The sequence below is a fragment of the Pseudophryne corroboree genome, chromosome 1, assembly GCF_028390025.1.
Source record: "Pseudophryne corroboree isolate aPseCor3 chromosome 1, aPseCor3.hap2, whole genome shotgun sequence".
Lineage (NCBI taxonomy): Eukaryota > Metazoa > Chordata > Amphibia > Anura > Myobatrachidae > Pseudophryne > Pseudophryne corroboree.
The window spans coordinates 573,371,845-573,392,975 of NC_086444.1; the positions used below are offsets into that span (position 1 = coordinate 573,371,845).

Below are 21,131 nucleotides of genomic sequence, written 5' to 3' on the forward strand. Positions count from 1 at the left end.
TGAACACAATATTCCAGGTGCGGACGTACCAATGATTTGTACAGCGGAAGGATTACACTTTCGTCCCTTGTCTCAATTCCCCATTTTATGCACGCTAGCACCTTACTAGCACTGTTTGGTGCCCAGACTCCTACTCACAGCCTTTACCCATTGTGAAAGGCTATGTCCCCTATGGTATATAGAAGAAAAGATGAGTCAACAAACTCCTGTTTACCAATATTTCAGTAAAAATTTGCTTTTGTCATGGATATATATAATTTTCTGCATACAGTTACTGCTAAAAAAAAAAGTGCTCACCTAAACTAAAGTAGAAAGACTAAAAAAAAAAATCTATAATGTAAAGAAAGCCAGGGAAATGCATACCTGAAGATTTTTATACAGAGACTGTATCATCTGTTTGGAAGACTCCAGTTCCTCTGCCATCTTGGCACACCCACGTTTTTTGGTTTCCAGCTGTTTGAAAATACAGTAGGAAACATTATACTGGTGTAGGCATAATAATCCACACACAGCAATGACTTTCTCATGGCACAATTGTTTCTCATGTAAACACAACGCCTTAACATTAACATTTTTTTTTTTTTTACCTTACCTGGGTTTCAGATTTCATAATTTATTGATCTCTCTCTCTCTCTCTCTATTAACACAGGTATGATACTGCATAGCATTTAATAACAATTAACAGGTATAATACATGTGATTACCTTTATAGTGATTAGTTACATCTTACCGCTAGCCGCTAAGTTCCCACCATTGAAAGTAATGGAGCGGCTTTGCGATGTGCTGTCACAGTACAGACAGCGCACAGCCAATCAGGTGAGCGCAACGAAGTTGCGCTTCCTGATTGGCTTAGAGACCTTTCTGTGACAGCTGTCACTGACAGGTCTCATTCGTGGAAAGGTGTCCCATGTGTCAGCATGGGACCCCTTTCAGTCCGGCATGGAGCGGGTGTTCGGTTTGTTTTTTTGCCAAGTACGTGGATTTATCTCTGGACCATGGCTGAGGTGAGTATATTGATCTTTTCTTTTCAGGTATCCGTGGATTCTACATGGAGAAGAGGACCGATGTCGGCGTGTGAACATAGGTAAGTATGTGTGTGTCTGTAGTGTGTAATAAAGTTTTACTGTCACGGTGTGTGTGTCCTGTTTTTTTGGGGGTATTTTTTCCCCAGTAGTACTACAGGTACCAGCGGGCCCGTTTTTCTCCCGCATGCTGGTACTTGTGGTTCTCCAAGTACCAGCTTGCGGGGGAGGCTTGCTGGGACTTGTAGTACTACTGGAAAAAACAATATCTTTTTATTATCACAAAAGGCTATCAGCCCCCCCATCCGCAGCCCATTGGATGGGGGGGGACAGCCTTGGGCTTCACCCCTGGCCCTTGGGTGGCTGGGGGGGGACCCCTTGATTGAAGGGGCCCCCACTCCCCCAGGGTACCCCGGCCAGGGGTGACTAGTTGGATATTTAATGCCACGGCCGCAGGGCACGGCATAAAAGTGACCCCCGGCTGTGGCATTATCTGTCCAGCTAGTGGAGCCCGATGCTGGTGTTAAAAATACGGGGGACCCCTACTCTTTTTGTCCCCCGTATTTTTGGCACCAGCACCAGGCGCAGAGCCCGGTGCTGGTTTTAAAAATACGGGGGATCCCTGGCCAATTTTTCCCCGGATTTTTAGAACCAGGACCAGCTCGATGAGCCCGAGGCTGGTTATGCTTTGGAGGGGGGACCCCACGCCATTTTTTTTTCTGGTTTTTCCCGTTTTTTACCGTTTTTTAAAATCGCGGCAAAATCCGCCAAATCGGCCGATTTCGCCCGCGACTCTGGCGAATCCGTTTTTCATTGAATATGGTGAATTCCGGAAGCCACCTTCCGGAATTCACCTGGCGAATTTAGTCGAATTAAAAAACGGCGAAAAATTGCCGCGATTCGCCGTGAATTGCATATACCCCAATGAATTCTGGTTGCCTAAAGCCAAGAAAGGTTGCTATAGGTGCTCAGATTGCACCACTTGTAGGTCTATGATGGTTGGACAATATTTTACGCATCCGTACGGCAGAAGGAAAATTAAGATCCACCAGAGGTTACATTGTAGAATGTAGTATGTAAATTATATTATAGTAAGCCCATGTGGCTATTATTATGTTGGCATGACGACACGCTGTTTTCGGGATCGGATGGAGAACCACAGGACATCTATTTGTGCTGCATTTGCAACAAAAACATCAGATAAACCAGTGGCTGAGCACTTTGTACGCCATGGATATACCTCAAGTGTATGTTAATTGATCATATACCCAAGTTGGCACCTGGAGGAGACCGAGAGAAGATTCTGAGGCAACGAGAGGTTAAATGGATCTATGAGTTGAATACCTTGGCGCCCCGTGGACTCAATGAATATAATTCCTACAATATTTTTTTGAAGTAGGGCTGTAGTGGGTTGACAGAACTTGGCATTAAATAATACATATACATGTTTTTGTTGATCAGGTGATCTGGTTACAGATTCGCCTTACTAATTTTTAACTGTGTAATGTTTGTTTGTCTTTGTAGTATTTTTTCTTTGTTGGTGTTACTGCCCTCTGCCCTGTGTATGGTGACACTATTAGCTGTTGAGTGTTGTTCCCCTTAAATATGAGGTGTTTGCTGTATATCTACTGGCTGGAACGCAAGGTGTAATAGTCTACTTCCGCGTTCCACGGCTATGCTTCCAATTATGTAGTTTTTATTGGTTTTCAGTAAAAAAAAAGAAAACACCCCAACATAAACAATAATAATGTGACAGACATATTTAGCAAATATCACGTACAGTAGAACAATAATAGCGAGGTACATATATAGTAAGGATATGCAGCATAATTATGAATAATATAATAACGTTATCGCAGATGGATGGTAACTCGATCACCCAAAGGCGCCATTCGGGCTCTTCCAGTCTCCAAACAAAGAGGAGTTTAAATGTAAATTAAAAAAAAGGAAAAAACCACGCCATTAGAAAAGAAAAAAAGAAAAAAGGAAAAAAAATAATAGAAACCAGATAACAAGTATCTGGACAAACATGAGATTAACCAAAATAAAATAATCTACCCAAAGCAAACCACCCCATAACCCCCCACCCTGTATAACCTAACCCCAACCCAGGCATACTTGGATCCCATAAACTGTACCCAAACGCACCCTCCCCATAACCCCCACCCTGTATAACCTAACCCCAACCCAGGCATACTTGGATCCCATAAACTGTACCCAAACGCACCCACCCCATAACCCCCACCCTGTATAACCTACCCCCAACCTAGGTATACTTGTATCCCGAAAAAAGTAACCCCTCCCCCCACTAACTACACTATCTATCTAAACACCTCCCACCCTCCTCCCTCAATTAAGGATATTAAAATAAATAACTGACAGGGGCAAAATACTAATGGCTCCAACTAGGATAGGTGCAACTGTCTCATAATAAAGGACATAAAGTTCCTCCCCACATAGAACTTGACATCAGTCTGACATACAAACAGCCTAACAGATATTAGAATAATATGTTGAATCAGTGTGTACTGAAGAACCCAGAGCAAGAGTAAACAGAACTCTGCTTATTGCTTCAGACAAAAAATAAATGTCGTACAGTAGGCATTAATGAGAATGATAAGAAATCGGATATGTAGACCCTTCAAATAAAGGTAAATAGTACTATATTAAAAGAAAAAAACTAAAAAACAGAGCATATAAATACATATATACCACAGCAATCAGGAGAAAAAAAGAAAAAAAAAAAGGGGTATCCAGAAATGGATGAGGCATCTCCAATACTAAGGTGGTGTATCAAAAGTCATTAGTCTGGCCAAAGTTCAGCTCCCCGACATAGCAAAAATATAAAGCCAGGTCCATCCCGGGGTGATCGTGAATGAACAATAAAGCATCCGGCAAACATAAATGGTAGGTCCCGGGGTCGTAAGACCTTCAACAGAGACATAGAAGGAACAAATGAGGGAACTTTGGCATCAGAACAACATCCAGGTTTGACGAACCAAGAAATCTCTGATTTGGGCGGAACCACCAGAAGACTCAAGTCCATAGTATAATCAGCCTCAGGGGCAATAGGAATGGTAGTATTATAGTTTAGAGTCAGATCCTCAGCATTTCCTCCGACACATTGCTCAGGTAGACAAGAAGAGGGGGTAACCAAATATGTTGCAGTAAATTTGTTAAGGAGCCGTTGAGTAGCGGCATGAATAGCCTGGAGTATTCTCTGTAAGGAGATATCCATGGTTCCAATATAAGGTCCGCAGGAGGAGATCAGCACAGTATGTACAGCAGACCAGTCTCCGTAATGGTGAACCGCAGCAAAATGGCGGTGGCTAGCACACCACCAAATTCAGGAGTGACAGGAACTATGGGTGAGACCGGGATGCCGCGTAGAAATATTAGGGATAAAGTACAGACCTTTTCAAAGCATCTCCACTGAAAAGCCTGTGCAGGCTGTTTCCAAGATGGCCGTTGGAAAGTAATAAGGGAACAAGTCACCCGGAGTTTTCTGCTTTCTAGCGGGGCTATGAGGACGTTAGTGCGGGAAAATGATGGCCAGATAAAGCAGGATATGGGTATGGCTCACCTCCGGATGTGGCTTCCAAGCAGTACGCAGCCTAAAAAGCCTGCAATCCAGGGTCAGGAGCTCGGGTGTCAGGTGCTGTGAGAAATTTAGTCCGCGGCTTAGTAGGTGATATAGGCCGTAGCCTGCAGAAAGGTATTTCTCCCACCCCCGGCTTCACAGCACCAACCAACGTGATCCAGAGAGTGCCCGCAAGATAGATAAACACCGTCTGATATGGTATAGGTCGCATGCGGGATATAATACCTTATATTATACAGGATATTGCAGGAGCTCAGAATATATGTGTCTTGCTGGTTTCCTGGCTAGACCACGCCCCCCTTCCACGGCTATGCTTGATTATATTATATGTCCCTGACCAGAGCGCTATGTCACTTCCACATCCGACATTGTCCGTGGTTGCTGTGATACACACACACAGCGTTGATATCAGCGTCACTTTGGCGCTGGGCGTTCAATGTCACTTCCTGTTCCGGATGTGACGTGCGTTCCACGAGCGGTGGACTGCACGGCACTTACAGCCCCGAAGTGATTAAGCACTATATCAATTTTTTAATAGCTCTTCAAGCTTTTAAACATAGCGGTTTTTGATTATTTTTGCTCTGAGAGTTATTGCTGTGTGCTGAGTGTGCCCTATTTGGGTTTGTTTGATAAACAGCCGTTGTGATTTGGCTGAGAAACGCGTCAAGAGTTGCTCCTTAGCAGTGTGGACATCAGTCTTTTGAAAGCGGCATAGAAGCCTCCAGTGCGGGTAATATTCCTGCCATTCCAAGCGGACCTGACATTGTGAGCCCAGCCGAGAATACAGCCGTCTGTCCTGAGGTTTTGTACAGCCATTACAGTTAATGCTGATATTACGACCTGGACAGCGGGAGGCGGGCCACTATATCCTGGACGGCAGTAAGGTGCTTCTATAGACGGAGGCAAAGATCTAACGAGAGGCGGATGCTACGAGGTGGTCGCCTGATCACTAACGGCAGAGAGGCGGTGCAGTGCGCACAAGATAGAAATTCATGCCTTGCGGGAGGCGCAGCCGCTAACGTATGGTGAGACACAACCATTTACATTTCTATACAGCCTGATTAATGAACTATAAACATTAAGGAGCACGATAAACGATTATCACTAAAGTGGAATTTAGATAAATTATTTGTACAACTAATATACGGGGACGCCCGTGAGAAACATCTTAATCATCCGGTTTGAGTACTCCTGGTGAGGAGAATTTACTGACTGGTAACGTTTATTACTCCAATTATTAATTAATATGCTCCATTTCCAGTGATATTGCCAAACGTCTGGAGTTACATGATTTTCCCATTGGAAGGATTCAAGCAATAATAAATTATCATATATCTTTATAGACATAACTGGGACTGTGATCTATTGATTATACAATTTTTAGGAAGTTATAAATCACACTGAAAGGCTGTCGATTGTTTTATTTGATGCATATTGTGGGAGAACATTTATAGTAATACTTATATGAGCCATAGATACAATTGTTGCTTTTTAATAAGGTGTATCTGTTATATTGAAACTGTATCCACTGTGCACAGTTGTGTTTCAAACAAGTATTGCAAGGACAAAAGCAGTCTTTGAAATACTTGATGTCCATTGGATATTGTCAGATCTATTAATTACAGAGACCTTTAGGATTGGTATTTAATGTGGATGTATTTAATTTTGGTGGTTTTAAATATTTTAAAATAAAATACTCTTTAAAACTGGACAGCACTTTCAATAAAATTTCTTTTTGGGTTTGTTTGATAGCCTGCAGCTCGTTGTTACACAAAACAGTTTACTTCCTGCTCAGTGGCAGTGGGGGAGGTACTGGCTGATTAGGTGTGCTATATAAGGGGCAGACCGGTGGTGTGGAATCCAGGATGACTTTGTTGCATTGTTGCTGTTCTCGACAGAGGTCCATAAAGGACCGAAACGTCGACACTGTACTAGCCACCTGGCTATTCTGATGCTTCTGTGATTTAATCAACTATTTTCACTGGATCTAAAGTGGTGAGTGCCTATACCTTGGAAATATATATAGTATACATACATATATGTGTGTATAATCCATACATATATATATATATATATATATATATATATATACACACATACACATATACATATACATATACACAAATGTACACATCCGGCACTCTGTGCAACAGTAGGAATGCCTGGGTGCCCTCCTAAAGATAATGCAGTATCTGTACCTTCCCCACCTGTGGCTCAGGTGTATCTGGCAAAGGACAAGAGGCGGCACTCCAAGGTCTTGAAAAAACTTTTATATGCAAAGCATGGTGCAAAACAGGGCAATAAAGTGCAAAAAATAGAAAAACATGGAGGTCTTAAGACCTCCATGTTTTTCTATTTTTTGCACTTTATTGCCCTGTTTTGCACCATGCTTTGCATATAAAAGTTTTCCATGTTTACTGAGAAGAGAGCTATTTTATTTAACTATTTGCAATTTAGAAGATAAAGGCTTATGATTTATGCTCCACATTCATATTTTATTTGCAAAGCTGTATTTTGAAAAATGCTATTTCTGAAGTTTTGAGTCACTGAGAAACCTTACAGTTAGAATATTGTTCTTTCAGGATTGGACAATGACCCAGCACTTCAAATAAATGAAAACAAGTTCAATGACCCTTTGCAGCGCAGTTTGCAACTCTAAACACAACAACTGATATTCAGTTAAATCAGTCATCAAAAAATAACACGTACCTTTCTTTTTAAGATAAGATTCTAACTGCACCGCACATACAAAACAGCAAGACTATTTTTTAATTTATCAGATTTAAAATAAGGACAGTTTGAGGTTTAACGTATATCAGAGACACCTTCAAAAATTATGTCAAGGATTTCCTACATTTTGGATGTTCCCAATCCCCCAACATGGAACTGCAGCAATTTATTACTCCCCAAATCACTGTATTAGTCTTATTAAAAAAAAACTGCGACCACTTTTAGAGAACTGAGGATTTGATGATGTATGCATGGACATACGTTTTTTTCTTTATTTTAAACAATAATTTTTATTTTGAGAGCAAAAAATAACAAAAAATCATAAGTGAAAAGAGCAAGGTTCTAAACAGCACAACTGAATTCCAAATCTTTGGCTTTGCTTGCATGCTTCCATCTTGACACTGTCCCAACAGGTGTGGTTCATTAGGTCGATATACATTGGGTCGACCACTGAAGGTCAACATGCATTAGGTCGACATGTTTTTTTTTTTTTACTGTTTTTGGTGTCGTAAAGTGACGAGGAACCTCGCAGCTGTAGTTCACATGGATCGTTAAGTATGAAAAAGGTGAAAAAAATGTAAACAAATTTGTAAAAAACTCGTGTCGACCTTTTTGCATGTCGACGTAGTACACGTCGATCTAATGACCTAGTGACCATGTCGACCTAATGCATGTCGCCCTTCAGTGGTCGACCTAATGTATGTCAACCTAACGATCGCCTCCCGTCCCAACACATGCTCATCCTGCCTCGCAGAAGATCAGCACTCATCTCCTGAAAGATGTTGATCTAAACTAGGGACATCACAGAATAAACATACATAAACTGGAAAAACAAATCTTCTGTCAAAACAAAATAAAAAAATAAAATCACTATAGATCAACTGAAACATCACTTTATGTTAAAACACTCACCCTGCGAGTAAGTACAGTGGGTAAGTCAAATACTGGTTTAAACAGCAGCCCAATCCACACCAAATCCTGGTCAACCAGGTCAATATAGCCATGAATATAAAATATAGGAGATCAAAGGCACTACACCCCAATGAAATAATATGTCTTGTATAGAGCTGTAACTAGACTTTGTGGTGCCCTGAGCCAGAAAGAGAATTCTCAGTATTCTCTGTGAATGAATTAAGAGTCACATTACCTAATGTAGGGTTTATTATTCTTTCATATTGTTTATGACATCCGTTCACATACACTTTACAAGGTAGCGATCTAAATACAGTGAGGGACACCTGACTTTCTGTTTCTAAAATATTATGTGCTGGAAACACTCTATGCAGGGTTACTTTACTACTTTCTGGTCCGCTAACATTGCTGAAGCATGATACCAGGAATGTTGTATTAAATAACCCACAACTCACCTAATCACCTCACTCCTCGTATAAATACTAAGCGGGGTATTCAATTAGCTGCGATAACGTACTTTTCACGCAAAATACCGGACTTTTCACGCGAATAGCAGTTACATCCTATTTACTTATCTGTGAAAATTCATTGTGATCATTGTTTCACAAATTTCACTTCACCTACTCTGAGCAGGTAAAAAGTTGAGAGAAAAAAAAAAAATGTTAAGGTAAAAATGTTTGGATATAGTACAGAACCCCTGGGACACCCCCCTTAATGATTAATTAGGCACATTGAAGTTTTTAATTATTTTTAATTGGCCAATAGTGACATGTCATTTGGGGGGTGAAAAAGTACAAAGTGATGGACATTGGAGTTAAAGGTATGGGACAGGTAACTGTATATTGGGGTGCTTTATGAGTGGGACAGGTGTTTCTAGGCTTGCAGGTGGGAGTAATCAGTCTGTTTCCACTTTTTTTATTTTAAAGTACCCTGAAATGACCCAAATACATACTTGTACCCATTTTCAGTAACCCCAAATTTAATGAGAGCATTTATTTTGCACAAAAAAAACAAACTTGTTTTCTATAATTTGTTTGCATTTAAAAAAAAAATGCATATAAACAACCATTTCACACAATTTAAATCCCCAAAAACTCTTTAATGTGATCTCAAATACACTTTTCTTCTGTTATCCTCTGTTAGTTTAGCATTTTCACCTACACTGTTTACTGCAAGAATTTTCACGTGAAACATGTTTGAATTGAATAGGTCGAATAAAAACGGGCACACATACACGCGAAATGCCGTTTTCGCCGCAATTTTTATCCAACTACCGCGCAAAAATTTAGCATGAAAAATTGCAGCAAATTTGCAGCTAATTGAATACCCCTCTAAATGTGTGCCTGCATTATTACATATTAGATACAGCTTAAGTGCATGGTGTGTCATTTGTTCTGCACTGCAATTGTGACTGCCTATGGGTATTGTACTGAGCCATTGCACTCTCATTGATTACATACTTTCCCTTTATATTTTCACAGAGGGTTTGTATTATATCCACTATGATCCTTCCTTATTTTGAGTTTGTTCACCTTTTAGATATTGATCCTATCTTAGTACATATCTAATAAAAGTTATATTTTAATCTAGACACAGGACGAGTGACCCAAAAGGGAGAGCTTGTTACCTCTTACCTCTATGGCTGTTTGTTATTACCCAGTTTTGTCATATCAATGTTATTTCTAATTGTAAAGCACAACGGAATTTGCTGCGCTATATAAGAAACTGTTAATAAATAAATTAAATGTATAAACAGTAACAGAAACAGGCTGCAAGCACTCCACATAGTAAAAAGAGCATAGCATTATCACATTGCATTGCGGGGTTCATATTCAATTGGGAAGCTCAAATTTCTGTTAACCAGTGCTGAACTGCACTATATGGCAGTGACGTGCGGTGAGGTCCGGGCCTGGGGAGGCAATGCAGCTAAACACCCCCCCACCCCGGAAAAAAAAAAAGTGCAGTCCCCCCACACCACTAAAACCAGCACCAGGCAGAACCAGCCAGGGGGGATAATGCCATAGCAGGGGAGACACTCAGTGTGTGGTCCCCCTGCCATGCCATTAAACACCCCCCAAACCAGTCAGCCCAGGGCTGGAATTCCTCGGAAAGTGGGGCCCCCAAAAAAAATCTAAATGGGGTCCCCCCTCCCGAGCAACAACCAGCACTGGGCTGATAGCCCAGTGCTATGCCCCGCACCCCTGGTGGCGGTGGGTGCGGGGTTCATTGTATGCTAATACTGTTCTTTACAGGTGGCCTACAGATCCCAGCAAGCCTGCCCCAGCATGCTGGCACTTGGAGAACCACAAGTGCCAGCATGCCCGGACATAAAGGGCCCGCTGGCACCTGTAGTCCACCTGCAAAGAATCGTAATATTGTTCTTTACAGGTGGCCTACAGGTCCCAGCAAGCCTGCCCCAGCATGCTGGCACTTGGAGAACCACAAGTGCCAGCATGCCCGGACATAAAGGGCCCGCTGGCACCTGTAGTCCACCTGTAAAGAAAATATTGAAAAAAAAACAAGACACATTCTTTAAAAAATCCTTCATTAAACTGGGTCTTCACCTGGGGGCGGCGGCCTTTAAGCTCTTTTGCATGGCCGCCGCCTTCCCAGGGCTTCCGGCGTCTTCACCTGGGGGGGACGCCATCTCCCCAGGGCTTCTGGGGTCTTCCTCCGGCGTCTTCACCTGGTGTGCGGCGGCTGCTAAGCTCTTTTGCATAGCCGCCGCACATCCAGGACTTCCACGACGTCTTCACCTGGGAGGCGGCGGCCTTTAAGCTCTTTTGCATGGCCGCCGCCTTCCCAGGACTTCCAGCATCTTCACCTGGTGGGCGGCGGCTGCTAAGCTCTTTTGCATAGCCGCCGCCCATCCAGGACTTCCACGGCGTCTTCAGGAGCTCTTTTCTGCTCCTCCTCCGCCGTCGGACTGACAGCCGCTGCCTCGCGCTGACTTATATAAGTCAGCGGGAGGGGGCGGGGCGATGACGCGGCGAGCCATGATTGGCTCGCGGCAGCCATCTTGAATTTCAAAAATGACGCTGAGGCGCCATTTTTGAAATGGGTACCGCTTCCGCTGCCAAACTCTGCACAAGGGGTCTGAATGCCGCGTCCCGCCGCCGCTACCGCCGCTCGCCTCTCTGCCGCCAGCACCTCCGCCGCCCGGCCCGCCGCATCCCGCATCTCCGCCGCCCGCACCTCCGCTGGTACCGACGCCCAGACAGTGATTGACAGCGGATCCAGTGACGGATCCGCTGGCCAATCACTGTGCCTTCACTCACAGGGACGTGCTTTCATAGGTTGAAAGCACGTCCCTGTAGGAAAGCGGCACCACTAATGGTGCCGCTTTCCCATGTTATTTCAATGGGCTTTTCCTGCCCATTGCTAGGCCCCGCCCGCGCCCACCCCCCGCTCCCCATACCTTTCCTAATCACTACGGGAGGCACCACGATCGGTGCCTCCCAAACTGATTTTCACATAGGTAAAATAATAAAGAAGATACTTATGTGTCATAAGTATCTTCTTTGTATTATTTTACTCATTAATGACAGGGGAGGCACTGCCTCCCCTGCCTCCCCTGACTGCACGTCCCTGCTATATGGAGTGGCATAAGACCAAAGAATTCAGCACTTGAGGGCGTAATATTCACAGATGCTTGGGCATGTGTAGGAGCCACCTTATCAGGTGTCAGATTCCCTTACACATACACCTTCCATCGCGAGAAGGCCTCTTTTCTCAAACACACCAAAGACGCAGACTAGATGGTGCCTGCGAGTCTATTTCTACCATAAAATTCTACATTTCAATACTGTTAACTGCCATTACATAACATTTAATATAAACGGTAAACAAAAATTAAATTTTATACCCCTTTCAGATCTCCAATGCCGGATCCCACCCGGGAATTGGAAACGGGTCCTTCCCGGGTGGGATCCGGCATTGGAGCCTCTGCGCTGACTTCTCGACCCAGCAATATGCCGGGCCGGTTGCCATAGCGGCAGGGGATGGGGGGGGCGCTGGGAGATGAGCTCATTTCCGCGCCCCTCTCTCTATGTAGTAAACGGGTCCCATCGACTCGGGAATGCGTTTACGCTGCCTCTGAGCCGGTGTTCAACCTGGGAATAACCCTTCTTATTACCCAGGCTGAGGGAATTCTCATGGGCCCCTTTCACATCGTACACTGACCTGTGTCGACCCAGCAATATGCCAGGTGGATACTGGGTTATTTTTGCGATGTGAAAGGGGTATTAGAAAGTCTTTTTTTCAAACAAACATTTTTAGCAGCAGGAAGGAAATAAGCAGAAATACCCAGGGTCACAATGTGGCTAAACCTGTAGTGAACTCATTTAACTCAGTACTTTAGGACATGTCAGAAGAAGAATTGATGACAGGAGTGATTTCTTTTTCTTGTGCTGAAATGCTGTCAAGTCTCAATTCCCCAACCCCAGTCCTTCGAAATGAGCTGAAGCAAAATTACAGTAGGCCAAAGGAGAGTTGTTTGCAGGCAAAAAGTGGTAATCTTACCTCATTACACGTGCTGTCCAGCTTGTTCTGGTAATCCACCAAGGTCTCTCTCAAGGCCTCAAGAACAGCAGGGCCAGCAGATTTAGATTTATCACTGCAGGTCCCTAAAGAGAGTACAAGTACAATAATAAAATAGTGACATGGAGTTACTAATAATGTTAGTAAAAAAAAAAAGAAAAATGTACAGACAGAAACAGCGCGGGGAAAAAAATGTATAGAGTACAGACAGAATCATTGGGGGTCAATCCGAGTTGTTCGCTCGTTATTTTTTTTTCGCAACGGAGCGATTAGTCGCAAATGCGCATGCGCAATGTCCGCAGTGCGACTGCGCCAAGTAAATTTGCTATGCAGTTAGGAATTTTACTCACGGTTTTTTCTTCGTTTTGGTGATCGTAATGTGATTGACAGGAAGTGGGTGTTTCTGGGCGGAAACAGGCCGTTTTATGGGTGTGTGCGAAAAAACGCTACAGTTTCTGGGAAAAACGCGGGAGTGGCTGAGGAAACGGAGGAGTGTCTGGGCGAACGCTGGGTGTGTTTGTGACGTCAAACCAGGAACGACAAGCACTGAACTGATCGCTGATGCCCAGAAAGTTTGAAGCTACTCAGAAACTGCTAAGAGGTGTGTAATCGCAATTTTGAGAATTTTTCGTTCGCAATTTTACTATGCTAAGATTCACTCCCAGTAGGCGGCGGCTTAGCGTATGCAAAGCTGCTAAAAGCAGCTTGCGAGCGAACAACTCGGAATGAGGGCCATTATGTGTAAATATGAATATTATTTAGGCAAATTTAATTTATACCGTAAAACAATTCACCAAATATACAAAAAAAAAAAAAAAAATATATATATATATATATATATATATATATATATAAAAATTAAAAAAAAGTGCTCATTTTCATGCATGGTACCTCCTAGGCAAGTTACAACGGCGGGATTATTGTACTTTGCATTAAATTCTTTTCTCTGATTCCATCTGGGAGACAATGAACCATGGTTTGCTCAAGGGGACCATAGGAGTTGGCACTTATTAGTCTAATATACCTTGAAGACAGTAGCTCCTCCACTCTGCAACCCTGGGTCATCAGAACATCATCATAAGTAGCCCTAAAGCCAAGAGTGAACAACATAATGTAATTTACAAACCAAAAAGAACCAACCAATTATCAAAGACCTGAGAGTAAGGCTGAGAACACAAGAGTGTCCCCCAGATGGAATCAGAGACAAGGATTTAACGCTAAGCACAAAAATCTTGTTTTCTCTTCAGTCCAGTCTGGGGGAACTGGACCACGCAACATTCAAAACCTGCCTCTAGGGGAAGGTATGCTCCAATAAAACCTGGTGGCCGCACAAAACAACTGCTCCACAGAGCAGCTCAGAAAGCCCTGGTAAAGTGTGCCAACACCCTCTACAGAGCTGGCCGTCCGGCACTGGAGTAAACCTGGAGGATAACAGAGTGGATCCACAACGCAATAGTGCGCTTGACAGCTGGCCAACCACTCTTACTCACATCATAAAGCACCAGGAGAGCATCAGTGTGCCACAGTGAGGAGGACCACTTCCAAAAGAGACAAACCTTCCGGGTCCCCGGAAGAAGAACAAAGACAGAAAACAGGAAGAACAATCTCAATTAATGTGAAAAAATTAAATCACTTTTGGCTGGAACGATGGAATTGTACTGTCCAATCCTAATGTAATGGAAAGGTGATTTGAAAGAGAAGACTGCAAGCTCTGAAAAAGCCGATCCAATGCATTGCCATCAGAAAAACAAGTTTCCAGATTAAAAACTTGAGCTCAACCAATTCAAACAGTTAAAATTGAGCCTTTTGAAGTGCTGACAGGACCAGATTCAGATCCCATATAGCCACTGCAAAAAATAGGATTTTGGTAACCTACCGGTAAATCCTTTTCTCCTAGTCCGTAGAGGATGCTGGGGACGACATCAAGACCATGGGGTATAAAAGGGATCCGCAGGAGACATGGGCACTCTAAAGACTTTTTATTGGGTGTGAACTGGCTCCTCCCTCTATTCCCCTCCTCCAGACCTCAGTTGTAGGAACTGTGCCCAGGGAGACTGACATTTCGAGGAAAGGAATTACTTAACTAGTGGTGAGATATCTACCAACTCACACCCTCAACCATGCCGCACACATGGCATTCAACATAACACACGCCAACAGGCATGAACTAATTGCAGCAACATGCTGAAACCAAGATAACACAACTTGTGTAACTGTAATAACTAAACTGCAGGTAAAGTACGCACTGTGACGGGCGCCCAGCATCCTCTACAGACTAGGAGAAAAGGATTTACCAGTAGTTTATCAAAATCCTATTTTCTCATACGTCCTAGAGGATGCTGGGGACGACATCAAGACCATGGGGTCTATATCAAAGCTCCAGTACGGGCGGGAGAGTGCGGATGACCCTGCAGCACCGATTGACCAAACTTGAGGTTCTCATCGGCCAAAGTATCAAACTTATAAAATTTAGCAAATGTGTTTGACCCTGACCAAGTAGCTGCTCGGCAAAGTTGTAAAGCCGAGACGCCTCGGGCAGCCGCCCAGGATGAGCCCACTTTCCTAGTAGAATGGGCCTTCACCGACTTCGGTACAGACAAGCCTGCCGTAGAATGAGCGTGCTGAATTGTCCCTCTGATCCAGCGCGCAATAGTCTGCTTAGAAGCAGGACACCCAATCTTGTTGGGAGCATACAGTACAAACAGAGCATCTGTTTTCCATAACCGAGCTGATCTTGCGACATAAATCTTCAAAGCTCTAACCACATCTAGAGACTGTGACTCAGTGAAAGTGTCAGTAGCTACTGGCACCACAATAGGTTGGTTTATGTGGAAGGACAAAACCACCTTTGGAAAAAATTGTTGACGAGTTCTTAACTCTGCCCTATCTTCATGGAAGATCAGGTAGGGGCTCTTGTGAGACAAGGCCCCCAACTTATACACCCGCCTTGCGGATGCCAAGGCCAAAAGAATCACCACTTTCCAAGTGAGAAACTTCAATTCTATCTCCTGCAGAGGTTCAAACCAATCTGATTGAAGGAACTGCAACACCACATTAAGGTCCCATGGTGCCACTGGAGGCACAAATCGAGGCTGGATGTGCAGGACCCCTTTCACGGACGTCTGAACTTCTGGAAAGGAGGCCAATTGTTTTTGAAAGAAAACTGATAAGGCCGAAATCTGGACCTTGATTGACTCCAATCTAAGGCCCGCATCCACACCAGCCTGCAGAAAATGGAGAAAACGTCCCAACTCAAACTCTTCCGTAGGAGCCTTCTTGGATTCACACCAAGACACATATTTTCTCCAAATATGGTGGTAATGTTTATAGACGTTACTCCTTTCCTGGCCTGAATAAGAGTGGGGATGACTTCCTTAGGAATACCCTTTCGGGCTAGGATCCGACGCTCAACAGCCATGCCGTCAAACGTAGCCGCAGAAAGTCTTGATACACACACGGCCCCTGCTGTAGTAGGTCCTCTTGAGGAGGAAGAGGCTGAGGATCTTCTATGAGCAACTCCTGAAGATCTGGATACCAAGCCCTCCTTGGCCAGTCTGGGGCAATGAAGATTGCTCAAACTCTTGTTCTTATTATTATTTTGAGAACTTTTGGAATCAGTGGAAGTGGAGGGAAAACATATACCGACCGAAACACCCACTGGGTCACCAGTGCATCCACTGCTATTGCTTGAGGGTCTCTCGATCTGGAACAATATCTCCGAAGCTTCTTGTCTAGACGAGATGCCATCATATCTACTTGAGGAACTCCCCAAAGACTTGTCACCTCTGCGAAGACTTCTTGGTGGAGGCCCCACTCTCCTGGATGGAGATCGTGTCTGCTGAGGAAGTCTGCTTCCCAGTTGTCCACTTCCGGAATGAAAATTGCTGACAGCTCTAACATGTCTTTCTGCCCAGAGGAAAATCCTCATCACCTCTGCCATTGCCGCTCTGCTTTTCATTCCGCCTTGCCTGTTTATGTACGCGACTGCTGTTACATTGTCCGACTGGATCTGCACGGGATCTTGAAGATGTACCGCTTGTAGAAGGCCGTTGTAAATGGCTCTCAATTCCAGAACGTTTATGTGAAGGCAGGCTTCCTGACTTGACCATTTTCCTTGGAAGCTTTCCCCCTGTGTGACAGCTCCCCAGCCTCGGAGACTTGCAACCGTGGTTATTAGGACCCAGTCGTGAATCCCAAACCTGCGTCCCTCTAGTAGGTGAGAACTGTGTAGCCACCACAAGAGCGAAATCCTGGCTTTGGGGGACAGGATTATTTTCCGGTGCATGTGTAGGTGGGATCCGGACCACTTGTCCAACAGGTCCCACTGGAATACTCTGGCATGAAATTGGCCATTTTCCCCAACAACCGAATGCATTGATGGATCGACACCCTTGTTGGTTTCAATATTTGTTTGACCATTTTCTGGATTTCCAGAGCCTTTTCCACTGGAAGAAATACTCTCCGTACTTCTGTGTCCAGAATCATCCCTAAAAAGGACAATCTTGTCGTCGGTTCCAACTGCGACTTTGGAAAATTCATGATCCAACAGTGTTGTTGGAGTATTGACAGGGAGAGTGCGATGTTCTGCACCAACTGTTCCCTGGATCTCGCTTTTATCAGGAGATCGTCCAGATAAGGAATTATATCGACTCCTTTTTAACGAAGGAGGACCATCATCTCCGCCATCACCTTGGTGAATACCCTCGGTGCCGTGGAGAGTCCGAACGGCAACGTCTGGAACTGGTAATGGCAATCCTGTACTGCGAGTCTCAGATAAGCTTGGTGAGGAGGATAAATGGGAACACGCAAGTAAGCATCCTTTATATCTACTGACACCATGAAGTCCCCCTCCTCCAGACTGGAAATCACTACCCTCAGGGATTCCATCTTGAACTTGAACCTTTTCAGGTAGAGATTCAGATTTCTCAGGTTTAAAATTGGTCTGACCAAGCTGTCCGGCTTCGGAACTATGAAGAGGCTTGAATAAAAACCTTCTCCAAGGGTACCAGGACAATGACCTGATCCTGACATAATTTTTGAATTGCCGTGATTACTGCCTCTCTTCCCGGAAGAGAAGCTGGCAAGGTCGATTTGAAAAATCGGCATGGGGGGACGTCTTGAAACTCTAGTGTGTACCCATGGGACACTATTTGTAAGACCCATTGGTCCAGGCCAGATTGAATCCAGATTTGGCTGAAAAGTTTCAGACGTGCTCCCACCCGAGCGGACTCCCGCAAGGGAGCCCCAGCGTTATGCTGCAGATTTGGCAGAAGCAGGGGTGGTCGGGAGACGCTGCGGATTTCTTTCCTTTCCCCATTCCCCTACCTGCAAAAAAGGGGGAAACTTTGGCCTTTTTGTATTTGTTGGCCGAAAGGACTGCATGTGAGAGTGATTTGTCTTTTTCGCAGGTGTAGGAGCATAAGGCAAGAATGTCGACTTACCTGCGGCAGCCGCCGAGACTAACGCATCCAGCCCATCACCAAACAAGGCCTCACCTTTATACGGGAGAGCCTCCATATTTCTTTTGGAATCTGCATCAGCATTCCACTGGCGAATCCACAACGCCCTCCGAGCCGATACTGCCTTGATCCCAAAAGACCAATATATTTCATGGTTTCTAGTACGTACGCAGCAGCGTCTTTGATATGACCTAACGTTAGGAGTATCTCGTCTCCATCTATTGTGTCAATGTCTAATGACAAGTTTTCTGACCACTTTTCAATAGCACTACTCACCCACTCACAGACAATGGTAGGCCCGAGTAGTGTCCCATTGGCCACATCAATAGATCACATCACTCACTTGCGGTCTGTCGGCTCCTTAAGTGAAGCCATTCCAGGTGCAGGGAGAAACACCTTTTCTCTTTTATGACAGGGCCCTGTCTAAAATGCGGGGTGACTCCCACCTTTTTTGGAAAAGGATAAGCTGCCTGATATCCTTTTGGGAATCAGAAATTTCTTTTCAGGTTAAATCAGACCTGAGGTGGAGGGAAAATTACATTACTTCTTTACTACAGTAAACCCTCTCTTTGTGGTAAGAGGGGGCTTCGTAATTTCTAACACCTCCTTTATAGCTAAAACATGTTTTGAATGCTTTTTTGCTAACTTAGGACCTATTCCTCTGGAATCACTAGTGTCGACACAGGAATCACTAGTGTCGACACAGGAATCAGAGTCCGTGTCGGTATCAGTTTGTACTACTTGTGCAAATTTGTATGTGACCCAGAAAGGTCCCTGTGGATGAAAGGCAGAACTATTCAAAATCACATCTTCAACAGATTATTTTCATTTTCTGTATGAGATTCAGTCCAACCTCTTACTGATATGATTCACACTATCATGTAACCTTTCATCCAGTCAGGCTCTTGGTGTTATATTACACCTCTGTGTCCCTAACATGTCTCCACAGAGTTCCCTGCCACAGACATGTCACACACGTGCAGAACCACACCACAGACACTCCGGGATTTATAGGGGACAGACCCACAGTAAAATCTGTCAGAGGGACACAGATAGGATTTTGCCAGCTCACAACCCAGCGCCAGTAACACAAAATGCCTAACATTGAACACTGACATTCAGCGCTTTTATAATGTTAAATCACACAATTATATAGCACCAAATTCACTGTGGCCCCCCCTGTTTTGCACCCTGATACTTGTTCAGTAGTGGAGGAGGACCAGCATTGTCTCTGCAGCATGAGGAGAGAGACAAAATGGCGCTGAGCAGTGTGCTGGCTGACTGAGGAGGAAGCTCCACTCTTCAATGGTGTGTTTCTCCTCAGCTTTTATGAGGTAATTTTTTATACTGGCAGGGGTAGGACTGTGCCTCAGCAACTTATGCCCCTTATTTATGCCAGTTCCATAGGTTTCATGCTGCCCAGTAGAGCTCCTCAGAGTGCATCCAGTCGACCTGGGTACATTTATAAAACTGAGGTCTGGAGGAGGGGCATAGAGGGAGGAGCCAGTTCACACCCAATGAAAAGTCTTTAGAGTGCCCATGTCTCCTGTGGATCCAGTCTATACCCCATGGCCTTGATGTCGTTCCCAGCATCCTCTAGGACGTATGAGAAATGTTTGAACTTCCAGAAGGAGAGCCAACCTGCGCTAAAAGCAAAGAGACTATGCAAACACCAGCACCTTCGGCTACTCCTGTGAAGAAATGGACCGTGTTGCTCAGATCTGGATGCTAGGGAGGGCGCAAATCCGGACCTATGGCCAGTCTGAGAACATCAACATAAAAGGACCTCTGGAGCCACAAGAATCACCTGCATCTCCTAAGACCAGATTGGTTTGACAACACTGAAAACAGAGGCAGCGGAGGAATAAAAAATACCCAAGGTTGCATGTCCACGAACTGTCATGTCGTCCAAAGCAAGGAGCACTTGGATCTCTGGAGCGGACACAAAACAAGAGGAAATTATGTTGTTGACAAAAGCCATGATGTATACCTCTGGCAAGCCCCACCGCCAAACACCTCTTGGTGAAGAGACCACAATTGCCTCCAGCCAAAACAATATTAGAGCCTCTTCGATCATCACCCTGTCGCTCTGGGCGTCCCCCGCATGATTGGGAACACTGTGGCACAATCTGTTGATCCAGACCAAGCAGCCCGGGAGAATTAACGGAGATCTGGTCAGTGCAAAGTAAATGGCTCTGAGCCCTAAAACCTTGATGGGAAGGGCAGACACATGCAGAGACCAAAGCTAAACAGGCAAAGGTGCAGGGTCACCAACCCCCAACCCAGAAGGCTGGTATTTGTTGTCACAATGACCTGAACAGCTTTACAAAAATACTCCACAGTGCCACAGAGTTGTTCTGCTAAATCCAGCATATACTCCTTACAAGAATCTGTCTGAAGTCCAGTGGGAAACTCGTCTGATCAATGATCTATGGCTCTAGCCACCCATGTCATAGCCAGCATACACCAAATCCCTCCACTCATATAAATAGAGGGAGGAACCCCTGCAGCTTGGAATGGCTCCTTCTTCTGGACACAGGATCAGTGTACTGGATTGCGCCAGTGCACGGAAGAGGCAGACGTTCAGAGGCAGACTCCCCCGAAAAACCTATCCCTACCATCAAATATTCTTCCCCTTCAGGGGAAACAAATGGTGCAACCAGTTGGCCTGCCAGCAAGCTCCTACTGGGAAAAGAGGAACCGCGGAGAAAGCCGGCATGGCAACTGGTACCCTCTAAAAAGGTAAAGAGAGCTGTGCGGCCTCGGGCAAGAGAAGCCAGGAATTGAATACAATTCAATTTTCCAGTGTTCTGGTGACAGTGTTAGCTTCAAAAGCCACAGGGTCTCCCAATGTGTTCTACACACTTC

At 44.6% G+C, this 21,131-nt stretch overlaps 1 protein-coding gene across 2 annotated transcripts in view; it reads right to left on the minus strand.

Annotated features, from left to right (window-relative positions):
* The window catches only part of CCDC171 (coiled-coil domain containing 171), a 242,124-nt gene that overhangs the window by 120,761 nt on the left and 100,232 nt on the right, over nt 1-21,131 (minus strand). For both annotated transcript variants that reach the window (XM_063914189.1, XM_063914190.1), the window contains 2 exons: nt 12,787-12,890; nt 364-453 (listed from right to left, as the gene is read on the minus strand). In XM_063914189.1, the coding sequence (XP_063770259.1) occupies nt 364-453; nt 12,787-12,890 (194 nt within the window). The remainder of the gene's footprint in view (nt 1-363; nt 454-12,786; nt 12,891-21,131) is intronic.